The 16,889-nt window shown below is 41.2% G+C and overlaps 1 protein-coding gene across 1 annotated transcript; it reads right to left on the minus strand.

The window, feature by feature from the left end:
* Positions 1-820: 820 nt before the first annotated feature.
* On the minus strand, positions 821-6,952 carry tuba5.L (tubulin alpha 5 L homeolog). The gene is made up of 5 exons (XM_018246467.2): positions 6,813-6,952; positions 4,363-4,585; positions 3,171-3,319; positions 1,557-2,237; positions 821-1,193 (listed from the first exon to the last, which is right to left on the minus strand). Exons 1-5 carry the CDS (start codon positions 6,813-6,815, stop codon positions 900-902), a joined length of 1,350 nt encoding a protein of 449 aa, XP_018101956.1. The 5' UTR covers positions 6,816-6,952; the 3' UTR covers positions 821-899.
* Between the last annotated feature and the right edge of the window lie 9,937 nt (positions 6,953-16,889).

Below are 16,889 nucleotides of genomic sequence, written 5' to 3' on the forward strand. Positions count from 1 at the left end.
CGGTTTTAAAATACGAGGATATTAGAAGTTACCTCGGGGTTCCATGACCTGTATAAAAACACTTGGCCGAGTGTTTTTATATGGTCATGAAACTCCTCGGTAACTTATATCCTTATATTTTACAATAGGGGGTACTTTATTCTCTATATTATACAGGCAGACAAAAGCTACAGCTTTGGTTCTAGATAGAGTTGACAGCTTATTGGCCCTTGTATGGGGGGAGGGCGACAAATATCTGCCAGATTTTGATTAGGCAAAGGCAAGGACTGCATCTGCTTATTGAGGCAGGCTTCAACCCTGCATTTTCAGTTGTGATCAGTCTAATATTGCCCACATTAAGATGGGCAAAGTTCTGCTTGTTTGGGGGGTCCTTGCCAGTGTATAGGCCCCATATGTATGCCACTAGAACAACAATGGATGTACAAAGTAGCAGTTGTATGTAGTAAATACTGAATCGAATTTTGTTATATAAGTTTGATACCATTTTGGAGCATATTGGTAGCTTAAAATATATACTTGCATTATTTTGTAAATCTATAAGTAAAGTCTCACAGGTGAATTAATATCTTACCACAATGACAACAGTTACACCTTGAGTATCCATTTTGAGATATCGGTGTGCTGAATTTTCTATATAGGTGGGGCAGGGACTAAAGAAAGATGAGGCAAGGTTTACAGAAACCCTGTTTGAAGCCAAAGAAAATAACTTTAATGCCAATGTTTAATATGGCCTTTAATACTGGAATTGATGAAAAACAAGCACACTTTAGTAAAACCAGACAAACCAAAAACAATTACAAATAAAGCTAGAGACAAAGTATCAATTGGAATAAAAACCTTTATTTCAAGCAGCTATGTCATGAATGACATTCTGTATTATACACTTAAATGAAGTGGCACTAATATTCCTCTCCATCATCCTCTCCCTCAATAGAGTCTGTGCCCACTTCCTCGTAATCCTTTTCTAAAGCAGCAAGATCCTCTCGAGCCTCAGAGAATTCACCCTCCTCCATGCCTTCACCAACATACCAATGAACAAAAGCACGTTTTGCATACATAAGGTCAAACTTATGGTCCAGACGTGCCCAGGCTTCGGCAATAGCTGTTGTGTTGCTGAGCATACAGACTGCACGCTGCACTTTAGCAAGATCACCATTTGGAACCGCAGTAGGTGGTTGGTAATTTATTCCCACCTATTAAATAAAGAATGTAAATAAAAACCTTTAAGTATACAAATTGCACCGAATACAGGATTCTGCCTTTTTCAGCAGGACTCTGATTCAGCCGAACCAAATCCGAAACCTAATTTGCATATGCAAATAGTGGATTTGGAGCATTCCTAGTTAAAAGGATCACTAAAATATACACAGGCATGCAAATTAATATACAATTAAGTAATATCTGGGAAACATTTATCCTTGAATATTCAGTCCTGCTACCAAAACATGAGTGGGTCAAGGCATGAACACAAACAAAATAGTTTTTTTTTTTAAGCAAACATAGTTCATAGGTGCATGCACTTAACAGATTTACCTGAGGACATCTTGTAGGCTTACCTTAAAACCTGTTGGGCACCAGTCCACAAACTGTATACTACGCTTGGTCTTGATAGCTGCAATTGCGGCATTCACATCCTTTGGAACAACATCTCCACGGTACAACATGCAGCAGGCCATGTACTTGCCGTGTCGTGGGTCACACTTTACCATCTGGTTAGATGGTTCAAAACAGGCATTTGTGATTTCAGACACAGAGAGCTGCTCATGGTATGCTTTCTCAGCAGAAATTATAGGAGCGTAAGTTACAAGAGGGAAGTGTATACGAGGATATGGCACCAGATTGGTCTGGAATTCAGTTAAATCCACGTTGAGGGCCCCATCAAAGCGCAAGGAGGCTGTGATAGAAGAGACTATCTGGCCAATAAGGCGGTTCAAATTAGTGTAGGATGGACGCTCAATGTCCAGATTCCTCCTACATATGTCATAAATGGCCTCATTATCCACCATAAATGCACAGTCAGAGTGCTCCAGTGTAGTGTGTGTGGTAAGAATGGAATTATAGGGTTCAACCACAGCGGTGGACACTTGGGGGGCTGGATAGATGGCAAATTCCAACTTGGACTTCTTGCCATAATCCACAGATAGTCTCTCCATAAGCAAGGATGTAAATCCAGATCCTGTTCCTCCTCCAAAGCTGTGGAAAATCAGAAAGCCCTGAAGACCTGTGCATTGGTCAGCCTGAAACAGAATAAAACGGAAGACAGTTTGCAAGCTGTCTCACAAGATCACATTCTACTTTTGAGTTATTGTAATGGTAAGCTACCCTTAAAGGAGAAAAACCCTTAATTAAAAAAAAAAATATGCAGTCACAGGCAGAATATCATCTGATTTGTTCTTTTACTACTTTATTTAATCTGAATGGTCAGTATGCTATAGAATGACCAATTCTAAGCAACTTTTCGATTGATCTTCATTTTTTTTTTTAATAGTCTTTGAATTGTTTTTTCTTCTGACTCTTTCCAGCTTTCAAATAGGGGTTACTGACCTCTATAAAACAAATGCTCTGTAAGGCTAAAAATGTATTAGTGCTAGTTTTTATTAATCATCTTTCAATTCAGGTCCTCTCCTTTTCATATGCCAGTGTCATTCAAATCAGTGCATGGTTGCTAGGGTAATTTTGACCCACCAGATCTGCAGGTGCACTCTCTGGCCGGCAAACATCACGCAGAAATGCAACAGCTAGCAAGACTACAAGGGCACTAGCAGCTCAGGCAACCACCATTGACATCAATTGATAGCAATTATTCCAGGCAGCAAAGTACCCAAAATAATGCAGTGTAATATATCTCCAAGAGCAGTGTCTCAAATGGAGTCTCCTCTGCAAACTTTTTTTTCAGTTTCACCTGAAACCTCTCTAGCCATCTTCTATTCCCCTGAATGGAAATGCCTATAGTGCAGTTACGGACACTTATCAGCTTCCCAAGCAAATGGGAGATCTCAAGTTTGGTTACAGGTGGTTTTCCTCCAGCTACAAATATATTGGCAGAGAAAGATTCCCTGTGTGCAGGTGTCCTTAGGCACTAAGCATCATTCAGAGCACTTTATTTTCCAGGACTAAACAAGCCCATCCTAAACAGCGAATCTACAAACCAACTCAATACAGCAACTTACCAGCTTCCGAACTCTTTCCAGCACCAGATCGATGATCTCTTTTCCGACAGTGTAGTGCCCACGCGCATAATTATTGGCAGCATCCTCCTTACCAGTTATAAGCTGCTCAGGGTGAAAGAGCTGCCTATATGTCCCATTACGAACCTCATCTAGAAGAGAACATTTTTTTAGTCTATGCATAAGCAGTGGAAATCGCATTCATTTACGGTTTTCATTTACATGTACATTACATTGGATGTGTCTTTGGGCCAGTGCATACAGAATAGGGCAAGATACAATTTTGTCCCTTACCCACCCGCTATTTCTACAATTTTTAAAAGCGATAACATTTGGCAGGCACCAATCCGGAACATCCAACGAAAGTAGATTCCAAGAGCCAGAAAATTATATATAAAATATAATACTTTATTTTACATCACATCTATAAAAGAAGACACGAAACGCATCAGGCGTTACTCTTCTTTTATAGATGTGATGTAAAATAAAGTATTATATTTTATATATAATTTTCTGGCTCTTGGAATCTACTTTCTTTGGATGTTCCGGATTGGTGCCTGCCAAATGTGATGGTTTTGAGTACTCCCCTATGCTGAAGGTCTGGGGCATGTGCACCCGGACCCAACTGGGAAAGCGGTAAGCTTATCCTAATGACACATTAGGCCTATGCCTCTCGTGAAAAATTTTTTTTGGACTTTCTGTAATTTTTAAAAGCGCTCAAAGTTTTTTTTGCACAGTGAGAAAAAAGACAAAAAAACAGATGTTATTGGGCGCCACAAGCTTCCTCCCAGTGTTGGGTCAAACCACTAACTAGGATACTTTTCTTGAATGGAGGAAACAATTTTTAGGTGATGGGTGCCCTTTTAACAAGGGCTGCAAGGTGAAATAGTAAAGATCTTTTTTCAGCAGGATTCGGACGAATCCTTCAGATCGGCAGAACCCAAATCCTAATTTGCATATGTAAATTAGGGGCGGGGAGGGAAATCACAACTTTGTCACAAAACAACGAAGTAACAAATGTTTTCCCCTTCCCAACCCTAATTTGCATTTGCGAATTAGGATTTGGTTCAGTATTAGGCCAAATCTTTCAAGAAGGATTCGGCCGAATCCAAAATAGTGGATTCGGTGCATCCCTCGTACAACGTAGTATTTATAAAAAGGACAAGACATACATAGAATAGATGAAGATATATACCTATGACTGAAGGTTCCAGGTCTACAAATACCGCTCTCGGAACATGTTTGCCTGCTCCAGTCTCACTAAAGAAGGTATTAAAGGAATCATCTCCACCACCAATTGTTTTGTCACTAGGCATCCGACCATCTGGTTGGATCCCATGTTCTAGGCAGTAAAGCTCCCAGCATGCATTTCCGATCTGAACTCCAGCCTGGCCAACATGGACAGATATACACTCACGCTGTGAAGACAAAATAAGACCACTGATCACCATAATGCCAGTCATTAAACATACATATTACATAACCTTCACAGAACAAATATGCCCCCCTCCACAGATATTTAGGTGGCCACAATCACACTAAGATATCATCTTAATAAAATAATTTTAGTAGATCCAGTTTCCAGATTCAGTGAATTACATGAACCTTTGTACGCTCTCTTCCATGACCCTGCATGTCATAGTTTATGCATTTTTTCCCCAGTTTACAAATGGGCCTGCCACACGACTGTACATCACTTCTGAAAAAAAGGCATGAGCCTTTTGGAATGGAGCACATTCCTAACATTTTTTGTAAATTAAACCAACATTTAGATGAGATAAAAACTCCAAAGAATTCTGTAAGTAGCAAACAAGTCTTTGCACTGTCCCAACATTAAATTTTTCTTACCTTCCCGGTAACTATAAACATGTATAAATTTTCAGACTAAGATAAGTATCACAGTAGAAAACTAAATTTAATTTTGCACAGTGAAACAAAATGTCATTCCCATATCAAACTGGGCATACATGGGAAGATCTGTTCAGAGATTGACAAGCAAATGGATCCTTAGCTTCTTTCTTTAGCCACATGCTGGGCCAAGTTAGGCTGAGCAAATAGTTTTGCCCCCAGACCAAGAATCAACTCATATGTAGCAAAAGCCAGCAGGTTAGGCAATGGCACAAAGAACAGTCACCGAGGAGGCAAAATGGCCACAAATTAGAGTCCTGCAGTGGGTCGGGTACCCGAGAGTTACCTAAAAAAATAAAATAAAAAGGGGCGAGTATAGATGGTGGGGTCTGATCTAAATTTCTTATCTTATGTAATATTGTCTATATTTTACTCCTTTTAAAGTTTTACAAAACTTGTTTCTGTCCGTGCCCACTTGATGACATCACTTCCGGTTTGCAGCTCCATCACTTCTTGTTTGATAGGGGTCAACAGGTTGCGGATAAGGCAGTTGCGGGTCCGGGATAAATATGCAGTTTGCAGTTCAGGTCGCGGGTCTTAGAAATTGGTTCTGCGCAGGACTCTACCACAAATATTACTCGCCATAGTGTAACCCTGTAAACGCTTTAACCCTGCAACTTTAATCACGTGATCACTAGAAAATGCTCATTATTATGGTTGGTCCCAATGTTATTAATTGGGGAAAAAAGATAAATATATAAGGCCAGTATATTTATCCAGAAAAGGTGGCAACACTAGTCAAGAGCATATACAATGTTTGAACCACTGCAAAGAATGCCCTCAACCAGTGAAGCTACTTTGTATTTTAATTACTTTGATACACTTTCAGTTTATGGCGCTACTGTCCCATTAAAAAAAAGGTTTTACGGTTGATGTGGCTCTTTCAGTGCTTCTTGCCATGACTTGCCTCACACGACTTTAACAGTATGCTTTTCTTTTTAGGAGAGGGTAACTTCCGGTTTTACAATGCAGCATTATCCTGTATTGCTTCAAATAGAACATTGTTGCCAATGACGTAATTGACGCCCTCAAGCAAAGGTTCCGAATTCCTGCCGGCATGACAAGCTGGCCGAGCATTAGAACAACGGCACTTTCACAGGCTTCGCGGCTTTCAAACAACAATAAAGTTAGTCTGTAGCAGCCGGTTATATAAAAACTTGAAACTATGGGCAGTTCCTGATTAGGAGGTTCGTCACTCGTGCCCTTACATCACTTGTGTAGAGCGCCCCCTGGGGGGTTCCGCTAAGATATCAGCAATGAACTGCGCAAAAAAAAAAACCGGCTCATCCTGTTTAATGGGCGTAACCCGAGTAATCCCCGCCCCACCCTTTTTTCGCCCCCACCCGAGACTCGCTCCATCCGCCACACCCAGACAGGTCATATCCCTCTGACGCACACGTGAGCCGAAAAGAACCAGAACTACGCAGCCAAAATAGTTCCGGTCCAGGCCAACTATAACAGTCCCCGTAGTCAAAAATAACCAAAAAGCACATAATCAGAAAAGCGGCCCTCCAACTCTAACGCAGCAGGAAATAGGGGGTGCAATTAACAGGTTCATTAGAAGTCTTTTAAACCGTGTTGAACGCTTTAGTCTCAGATGTGAAACAAGCTGAATGTAACCGAAATAATAATAATTAAAGTACTAGTTTGTGATATAGTGACTTCTATTTAGTGTCACTGCCTGTGGATCACAAGCACATCATTTTAATGCGCCTTCTGTCCCGAGCTATAACTCACCATTTTGTGATTAGATGTGTGCGCACTTATAGACCAGATAAAGATTCGTCCTCTGACAGCCGCTCTAGCTCCGTTGACTATAGACGTGCTACGGGTCTCCGCCAACACAGCAACTGGCAGCTCCCGCCCACAGTGGCTCTAATATAACCGCGGCCGAGGCGGTAGCAGCGCTCATTGGCTATGATAAACTGACTCAGCTATACGATTGGTGGCTTGAGGTTTGAATCAACAATTCTGGGAGTGGCAGTTAAAGGCGCAACGGCAGTCGAACACGCAGCCCAAATTCTTGCCGCCAGATGACAGTAATAAATAAATTCTGTGTAAAAATCTGTTGCGTTTGTTGCCTCTTGCCGGAAGCGGAATTGAAACAAAGACATTCTAGAACACTTGTCTTGTTTGACAACTTTACAACTGCAAATCGAGTTCTAAAGTCAAGGAACACTTGCCAAAACGTCTCAGGACAATTGCCGCCGTAGCGCAATAGGGTTGTACCATTCTGATGGCTGCCGTGGGATAACGAAATAATTGGATTAAAGGTCATTTCAGGTAGATCATGGACGATAGAGGATGACGCTTAATATAATAACTTTTCAGTGAGTTGCTGTTACAAAAAAGGTGCAATAAGTAACAAACAAGGGGTAGGAAAAGCATGCCATTTAAAGAAGTAGCAACACTAATAAAATATGTATAAGCAGAGGATATAGCAAGACATACCTTGCAAAACGAAAAATGGCACTTACAGTGACTTAAGTGGTATAGTCCTTTTCCCAGCTGCTCCACTATCTTCTTTTAATTTATGCTTTTTCCCCTCTACCTGACACAGAAATCCCGTTTAATGTTTGAATGTTCTTATTCCCAAAGTTTTGGAGACCCTAAAATAATTTCCTCTGGGACTAGGGTTGCCACCTGGCCGGTAAAAATGTTGGTTGATCCCAATGTTATTAATAGGGAAAAACAAATATATTGGAAAGCCGGTATTTTTTTACAGAAAAGGTGGCAACCCTATCTGGGACTCAATAACATCTAGTAATGCCATTGACTTGATTAACTGTAACCTTTTCGATATGCCATGTCTGTGTCCACGTGTGCCACTTACCTGATGGCATGGGACAAACCTGAGCCACTCCACCGTGGTCTTGGGAAGAGACTGAGGTACCTGGTACTTACTAGCGCAGTGCCTCCACCTAGTGGGATCCAGGAATGCACCTATGGTTGGCCCCACTAGTAACACCGCATTAATACACACACACAGTATTTAGTGAACTGAATAACTATTTATCTGTATTAAATGGGCAACTAGTACAAACAGCACTCCTAACTAGGTGGAAATAGAGGCCTCACTATCCAACTTGCTTGCGCTATCTGCCTAACTAAAAGAAGGCAATGTATTTCCACAACACCGTCTCTGTATCTTCAAATGCTTTTTAGGGTGCTGTCCCTTTAAACATGAAACTCACTCCAAAAGTATCTTTGGATGGTTCACACAGATCCTAAAGGCGAGTCCATGCATTTGCAGCCCTGCAGTGCGACTACCAGCCCCTTTGGATATTCAGATTTAAATCCCCTGCTGATGTTGGTTTCTCCAATCTGGATTTCTTTCACACTATCTATCACTCCAGGCACAGTATCTGGTGTCTCTGTGCCAGCCCGATTTGAATGTGGACTTTTGGTGAGGCCTTCCAGCTCTCTGGGCCGACCAGCAGTTCTTCTTTCTCTCACTCTGTCCACCACATGGTTCTCTCTGCCAGGCTCTGCTGCTTCCCTTTCACGCCGGCCCCTCCCCAACTGCTGTGTAACTTCCTGCAGCATCACTGTCCAGCTGGTTGCTAGGTAATGGTTTACAGCACACAGGCTTTGTGCCAGCTCCCTACTGCAGAGCCTGCCTTCGGGAAGTGAACCAGTTGGGTGGCGTGTTTGTGAATGGCAGGCCCCTGCCCAATGCTATCCGGCTGTGGATGTGAGCTGCAGACACTGTCAATAGAGAGCTCTCTCCGCACATCCAAGTGGCAAACTGCCGCCTTAGCGATTGCTCCAATCACCTCTTCCAGCCTAGTCCCCTGCACCAAGCCTCCGCCACTCCCGCCTCTTGTTTCCCGATTCCTCCAGAGCGGAGGTTATTCACATTCACAAACACGCCGCCCAGCTGGTTCACTTCCCGAAGGCAGGCTCTGCAGAGAAACGTGGCTCCCTTTACTGCTCCATACAGTGATTGCGCGTCTACCCAGCAGCCCGCAGCAGCAGGCAGAAGGAATCTTCTCGGTGCCAGGATAGCCATGTTTTGCTGATCCGGAAAAGATGTATTTACTATTAGAGAGAGCCTAAAAATAATGCAGGGGGTTCTGGGTTACCTGTGTGCATGGAAGGTATGCTGCTGGTCTGGTGGAGGAGAAATCGAGCCCAGCAGGATGGTTGGTCGTAAGTTACGTGAAGATGAGCGGGTATTTTTATGCACAATGGACGTATCAAGTTTATATACCTGTATTCCACACATTGAAGTGGTAGAAGCGGTAAGAAAACATTTACACAGAGAATATGTCCAGGATTCGCCCTTAGTACAATTGATATGCTCCTTGTTAGAGATCGTCCTCACAAGGAATTATTTTCGGTTTGGCACACAATATTACTTACAAAAACAAGGTACCAGTATGGGTGCTAATATGGCACCGAATTACGCCAACATATTTATGTATGATCTAGAGGAGCAAATCATCCTACAGAACACATTGTTCTCTGAATCCATATTTTGGTACAGCCGTTTTGTGGACGACATTTTCTTTGTGTGGAAAGGCTCAAGAGATAAATTGTTACAATTTGGAGAATATATTAATCGGACGCATAATACTATTAAATTTGTACTACATTTTGATGAGACACAGATTGAGTTCCTGGATGTTCAGGTTAGGAGGGTGAAAGATAAACTGTCTACTAACTTATATAGAAAGTCAGTTGACAAAAATAGTATGTTAAGATTTGACAGCTTTCACCCTCCTAACACGATGTCAGGTCTCCCGAAGAGCCAATTGATGCGATGTAAGCGTATCACCTCAACCACTGAAAATTATCAGGACAGTAAAGAAAAAATGTTAACTGTGTTCAGAAAGAAGGGATACCCCAAGTCAATCTTACGGAAGGCAGAAATTGAGGTAGATAAGCTTACAAGAGAAACACTGCTAGACACAAAGAAAAAAGAGGAAAGGGCCCAAAGGATACCTTTTGTGTCCACTTATGACACACACTCAAAACGAGTTAAAAAAGTGGTCAGAAAATACTGGCCCATTTTGATGAATGACCCTACAACCTCAAGGTCTTTCAGTGAATTTCCCTTGTTTGCTTACAAAAGAGGAAAAAATGTGGGTGACTATGTGGTACATACTGATATGCAACCCCCAGTAACAGCTAAGCAGAGATTTCTGGGTAAACCAGTAATTGGAACGTTTCCTTGTCTCTCATGCCAGAACTGTAATAGCATTATAAAGGGGGATACTGTTTCACATCCCACACAAGGAACATCAATTAAATTACGGGGGTACCACACCTGTTTATCCAAAAATGTAATCTACTACTTAAAATGCCCTTGTGGAATGGGGTATGTAGGGAAGACAAATAGACCAGTGAGACTACGCCTAAATGAACACCGAAGTTCCATTCGAAATGCACACACAAAAGCCACCTCGGTTTCGGCAACATTGGTCAGATCACAGACACGGTGTTGCGCAATTGAGATGGCAAGTGCTAGAAGAAGTCAGTCCCAGGCAAACTAATTCTAATAAAAAGCTATTGCAGCGGGAATGTTTTTGGATATGGAAGCTGGGAACCCTAGCCCCTAAGGGGCTGAACGAGAGTTGGGGACTTAATTGTTTTCTTTAAGCCTACACCAAAGCGTTATTGATGTTAATGTGTCCGTGCCATTATTAATTTGTACATATTTTCTTACAGCATTAAAATAAGGAACATCTTCAATAAGAAGTGAGATGTATGCATCTTCCAGCTAATTGTACTATAGTCAGTGAGTAACAAATATCAGTATGTTTATCAAACTATGTTGTGTAAAGTGTAAATAGTGTTTTTTGTAAGCATGGAGTATATCACTCAGGTTGAGTAATAATGGGTTAATGTTACCAACCGTTAAATAGAGAATAATAATTCACGATTCACATGATAAAGGAGTGTTTTAGTAATTTTAATCCATTCATATGTATTTATAATGATAGTCACATTGTGAAACAGGTTGTGAAAGTGAAATGGATACACTGTGATGCTTTTAACATTGTTGCACTGTTATTTAATTATTTTAAAGTATTTTGTATCGACCACCACAAGAGGTCGCTGTTGAAATGTCTATAAATATGTACACGCTCTATGGTTGGGTATCACTGAGGAAGGGCCATGCGGTCCCGAAACGTTTGATCCATTGTAAAGTGTCAGGAAGACCTTGAATAAAAGTGGGAGCACCCCGTTGAAAGCAAACACAGGTATTGGCAATACTTTCATTTCTGGTCGCCCTTTCGCCTTTTCTGTAGAGGACAGGAAGTGGCGTTTCTGTAAGTTATTTCTTAATAAAGGCTTTGCTATTTTACATTTTAATTTGTCTTAATGTTTTTTTTTCCGTTGTATTCTAACAAACGTTTTTGTAAAAATTTTTGATGTTACTGGTCCTTTAAAAGTTACACTGTAAGCTGGCCATTCATATAAAGGTCCACTCATTTGGCAAGCTCCAGACTAGCAGCTCTCACTGATATGTCCACCTTGAGGACAGCCAGCAGAATGGTACAGCCCTACTGCACTATACTGCACTACAACAGCTGCCAACTTAAGGTGGCCATACACGGAGAGATCCGCTCGTTTGGCGATGTCGCCAAAAGAGCGGATGTCTCCCCGATATACCCACCTTGAGGTGGGCAATATCGGGCTGCCCACGATCGGATCCTAACAAATAGTAATGGGCGGTCAGATCGCGGGAATCAACGAATAGATGCGGCCGCGATCCGACGGGATTTTTCATCACATCTGATCGAGATAGATCTCGATCGGTGAAGCCCGTCGTGGGGGCCCCATACACGACACGGTCTTTCGCCAGCTTTTATTGGCCCATGTATGGCCACCCTTAGTCTGAAGGGGGTGAATCAGCACTTAAATCTGCTAGTGAATGACTGTCTTTAGGAAATCCTAGAGAACAATGCTCAGTCTAGAAAATCAGATCTGGCCAGTGGCATATAACCAGGGTCGGACTGAACCAGCAGGACACCGGAAAAAAAACTCTTGTGGGCCCTGCCAGCCCAGATCCGCACCAAGATCCCAGTTCTTTCCTGCCGCAACCTCCCCTTTTTGGGTAGTCGAGGCAAAAACATAGTGCGTGCGTGCACATAGTGCTGTCTGGCAGCGTGCATGCGCACATTTCTAGAGGTGCAGCGGAGGTGGGCCCCCAGTCCGACCCTGCATATAACGAGATGGGCCCTATAGCAAAACATTTCAAATGTTTAGAAAATGTTTGGAGTAAGAATTTTTATAAAGCTCTACAGAAACTTCTTATACTAAACTGCCCTCTATACTTTCTGGGCATCCTGGTATTTCATAGGCATCCACGTAAAGAAGCAAGGCAAGCCCCCAAGGTCGGAAGTAGGATGTAGTCACATGAATCAAAATAATGAGACTGATACAAAAAAAATTTATGGGTAAAATACATGAAACATTTGCCATCTCATGCTGCATCTTCATCCGGTGGTGCAGGAAAAACGTTTTTTCTCTTTGAAATACAATGAAAATTTCATTACAGCTGTGGAGGATCAAATTTCATAGCATCCTACAAAATCTCATGCTGTTGCATGACAAGATAAAGTCTAACCCACAATCTTATCAAAATCTCCCATGAAGTCTGGCCCTGCTAAGGGTTACTGTGCAGGTGCAAGTTTATACAATCTGTTTCCTCATCCTCATCGCTGCCTTCAATGATAATGTTCTCTGATTCAAGCTGCTGCTCAGGTGGTTATGGGGTAGGTGGGCCGGATTATATCTGAAGGTCTCACATAAAAGATAAGTACACCTAATTTACAGGCCTCTGAATATATTTATTAAGAATAAGAAAACCAAATTAAACTACATTGATAAAACTCACCATTTCTGCATTACTTCAAACAGTTCATGTTGGTAATTTATGGTTGAAGGAAGTTTTGATTTGCTTTTGTGCAGTGTGATGACAGTAAGTTATAAATATTCCATACCAAGAATGTTTTCATTAGTAATGAAATGTGTCTGACATTACAGGGTAAACACAACTGTATATAGAATCATTGAAATAATTACAATCTGTGAGAGTACATTTGACAATAAACATGGGCACCTAGGGGCACATTTACAAAGCTCGAGTGAAGGATTCGAATTAAAAAAACTTCGAATTTTGAAGTGTTTTTTTGGCTACTTCGACCATCGAATGGGCTACTTCGACTACTACTTCAACTTCGAATCGAACGATTCGAACTAAAAATCGTTCGACTATTCGACCATTCGATAATCGAAGTACTGTCTCTTTAAGAAAAACTTCGACCCCCTACTTCGGCAGCTAAAAGCTACCGAAGTCAATGTTAGCCTATGGGGAAGGTCCCCATAGGCTTGCCAGCGTTTTTTTGATCGAAGGATATTCCTTCGATCGTTGGATTAAAATCCTTCGAATCGTTCGATTCAAAGGATTTAATCGTTCGATCGAACGAATAATCCTTCGATCGTTCGATCGTAGGATTAGCGCTAAATCGTTCGACTTCGAAGTCGAACGATTTTAGTTCCTAGTCGAATATCGAGGGTTAATTAACCCTCGATATTCGACCGTTAGTAAATCTGCCCCCTAGTGTTGAGAGCATAAAAATTCACCTATGTTTAATTCTTCATGCTAGTTCTGGACTACTGGTAATCTATAAAAAGAAATAGTTGTTTTAATGATGGTGCCTGTAAGAAAGAGTTATTTTAATGATGGTGCCGTGTACTTGTGAGCGGGGAGTATTTAATGTGTGATAGATTACCTGTCACATTATCTTTAAACGGAAGACAAGATATTGGATGTGAAACAGCAAAACAAGCATGTTTTCAAATGATTTAATAAATGCAGGTCTACCTTATTACAATGTATTAACCACATCTCCTAAATCAGATACATTTGCAATGGTTTTGTACTGCAGCAACTTTTGGCTATTTTCATGCGTCTCTGTAAGATTAACTTTTTATGCTTTCCACCACATAAGGGCTCTTACTCAAGAGCGGTTGTAGCTGCGCTCCCCTGCGTTCCGTTTTTCTGCGTTCAGCCGCAGGGGAGCGCAGGAACAGACGCATTACATTTTTTCCAATGGGGCTGTACTCACACAGGCGCGTGTAGGTGCCGAACGCAGGTTGAGACTCAACATGCTGCATTTTTCCGGCGTTCGGCGCCTACACGCGCCTGTGTGAGTACAGCCCCATTGGAAAAAATGTAATGCGTCTATTCTTGCGCTCCCCTGTGGCTGAACGCAGAAAAAAGGAACGCAGGGGAGCGCAGGTAAAAACGCTCGTCAGTAAGAGCCCTAAAGCCCTAATAGCTCTCTCAGTTTCCCATGTCCACCCACTCATTTTCTACAGTTGTGCCTAACTCTATCATCCCCCACAGGCAGCTGCTTGATCCCATATCTTGTGCTTTGTGTCTATGATAGGAAATGAAGGGATTAAATACTCCAATTGCTGCCATGCAATTTTTTTTTAAATCCAACTGCCTTGCTGTGTAATCAATTTAGATATTAAAGGAAAACTATACGCCCAAAATGAACACTTAAGCAACAGATAGTTTACATCATATTAAGTGCCATATATTAAAGAATCTTACCAAACTGGAATATATATTTAAGTAAATCTTGCCCTTTTACATCTCTTGCCTTGAGCCACCATTTCGTGATGGTCTGTGTGCTGCCTCAGAGATCACCTGACCAGAAATACTTCAACTCTAACTGTAACAGGAAGAAGTGTTGAAGTAAAAGCCAGATCTCTGTCTGTTAATTGGCTCATGTGACCTAAGAAGTATAGTTTGTTTGATTTGTTGTGTGCACTGTGAATCCTACGATCCCAGGGGGTGGCCCTTATTTTTTAAAATGGCAATTTTCTATTTATGATTACCCAATGGCACATACTACAAGAAAAGTATATTATTATGAAAATGGTTTATTTACACAAAGCAGGGTTTTACATATGAGCTGTTTTATGCAATATCTTTTTATAGAGACCTACATTGTTTGGGGGATATAGTTTTCCTTTAATCTAATTACTTAATCTCCCTATGGTTATATGTATTCTCAATATTGCATGCATTAAAGGGGTAGTTCAGCTTTAAAATTAACTTGTAGAATGTCTTATCCTTTGCAACCTTTTCAGTTGCGTTGTCTTGTTTTACGTAGAGTTTTTTTAATAATTTTCCTTTAAAAATGCTCTAGTTGTTGGGAATCACTGACTTCAGCAGCCAATAAATTGCTCTGAGGCTAAGATTCCTATGTTATTGTTACTGTTTGATATAAATCATTCTGTGTTGGCTCTCTCCTGATCACCTACCATTCTGTCACATAAACCACTGCCTGGTTTCTAGGATAATTTGCACCCTAGCAAACAGATTGTTGAAATTGTAGAGCTGCTGACAAAAAATAAAAACCTGTTGCAAATTGTATTAGAACATAGGCCTACATCATACTTAATTAAATGTGACCAGCACATTTGTGTACTTTCTAGAGGTCACCAGTTACTCCAACAGAACCTTGAGTGAATTAGAAGCTATGCCTTGAGGCACAAAGTCAGTTATTCTAAAATCTTGAGCTAATTTTCCCGTCTCCAGATAACAGTACTAAAACTTCTCCTTTATGGAGAAGGGCTTGGGGTAATAAACCTAGCTGTTTAAAGCAGTGCCATTTACCAGCAGCAAAGGCCAGCAAAATATTGTCCAGTATTAAAAGGACTATAGATTGGGTGGTGATGAGGCAGAGAATTCACTCTTCCTTTGCTGCTGCTCTGCTTGCACCTGGCACGATTGCCTCTGCTCAGGTGCAGGCAGATGCAGTGGATTTCCTTGTGAAATACAAATCTCAAGATTCGGCACAAAGTCCACTGCAGCTGCCTGCACCCAAGCGGAGGCAATGTTTCTGTATGCTGGCAGGGCAGCAGCAAAGGAGCAGCGAAGTCCGCTTGGTCTGGCACTAGTCTAAATCTCTGATGCTTTATTCAGCAGTAGATCCTTCCAGCAGACACAATGGCATCCATTCCAGAAAGGAGGTTCCATCTTAATATGCAGAGTTTTTTTACAGTGAGAGCTGCAAAGTTATGGAATTGTCTTCCAGAAGCAGCTATACTGTAATTTAAAAAATATGCCTGGATTACTTTTTTGATCCTACTTCCGACCTTGGGGGCTTGCCTTGCTTCTTTACGTGGATGCCTATGAAATACCAGGATGCCCAGAAAGTAAAATTAAGAATAATTTACCCCCCCCGGGGGAATTGGAGAATCTTCATGTGATTTATTGCCTTCATCTGGATAGCAGTTAGATGAAGAAGATGAATGAAGATGTATTGCTTTTTTTTTTTTATAACCTAAACTACCATGTATGTACTACAAATCTATGACAGGTTTTAGAGCTATGCAAATCTTAAAGGAAAACTATACCCCCAAACAATGTAGGTCTCTATTAAAAGATACTGAGTAAAATAGCTCATGTGTAAAACCCTGCTTCATGTAAATGAACCATTATCATAATAATATACTTTTTTAGTAGTATGTGCCCATTGGGTAATCATAAATAGAAAATTGCCATTTTAAAAAATAAGGGCCGCCGCCTGAGATCGTACGATTCACTGTGCACACATACAAACCACATGTTAGGTCACATGAGCCAATTAACAGACAGAGTTCTGCCTTTTGCTTCCTCACTTCTTCCTGTTACAGTTAGTGTTGTAGTATTTCTGGTCAGGTGATCTCTGAGGCAGCACAGATAGAGTCACGAAATGGTGGTTCAAGGCAAGAGATGTAAAAGGGCAATATTTATGTAAATATATATTCCAGTTTGGTAAGATTCTTTAATATGTCATT

The sequence above is a fragment of the Xenopus laevis genome, chromosome 2L, assembly GCF_017654675.1.
Source record: "Xenopus laevis strain J_2021 chromosome 2L, Xenopus_laevis_v10.1, whole genome shotgun sequence".
NCBI lineage: Eukaryota > Metazoa > Chordata > Amphibia > Anura > Pipidae > Xenopus > Xenopus laevis.

Coding starts and splice junctions, on each gene's coding strand:
- tuba5.L (XM_018246467.2), bottom strand. Junction 3,320..4,362: donor CCTGGAACCTTCAGTCATAG/GTATATATCTTC, acceptor GTTCTCTTCTAG/ATGAGGTTCGTAATGGGACA. Junction 2,238..3,170: donor TGGAAAGAGTTCGGAAGCTG/GTAAGTTGCTGT, acceptor ATTCTGTTTCAG/GCTGACCAATGCACAGGTCT.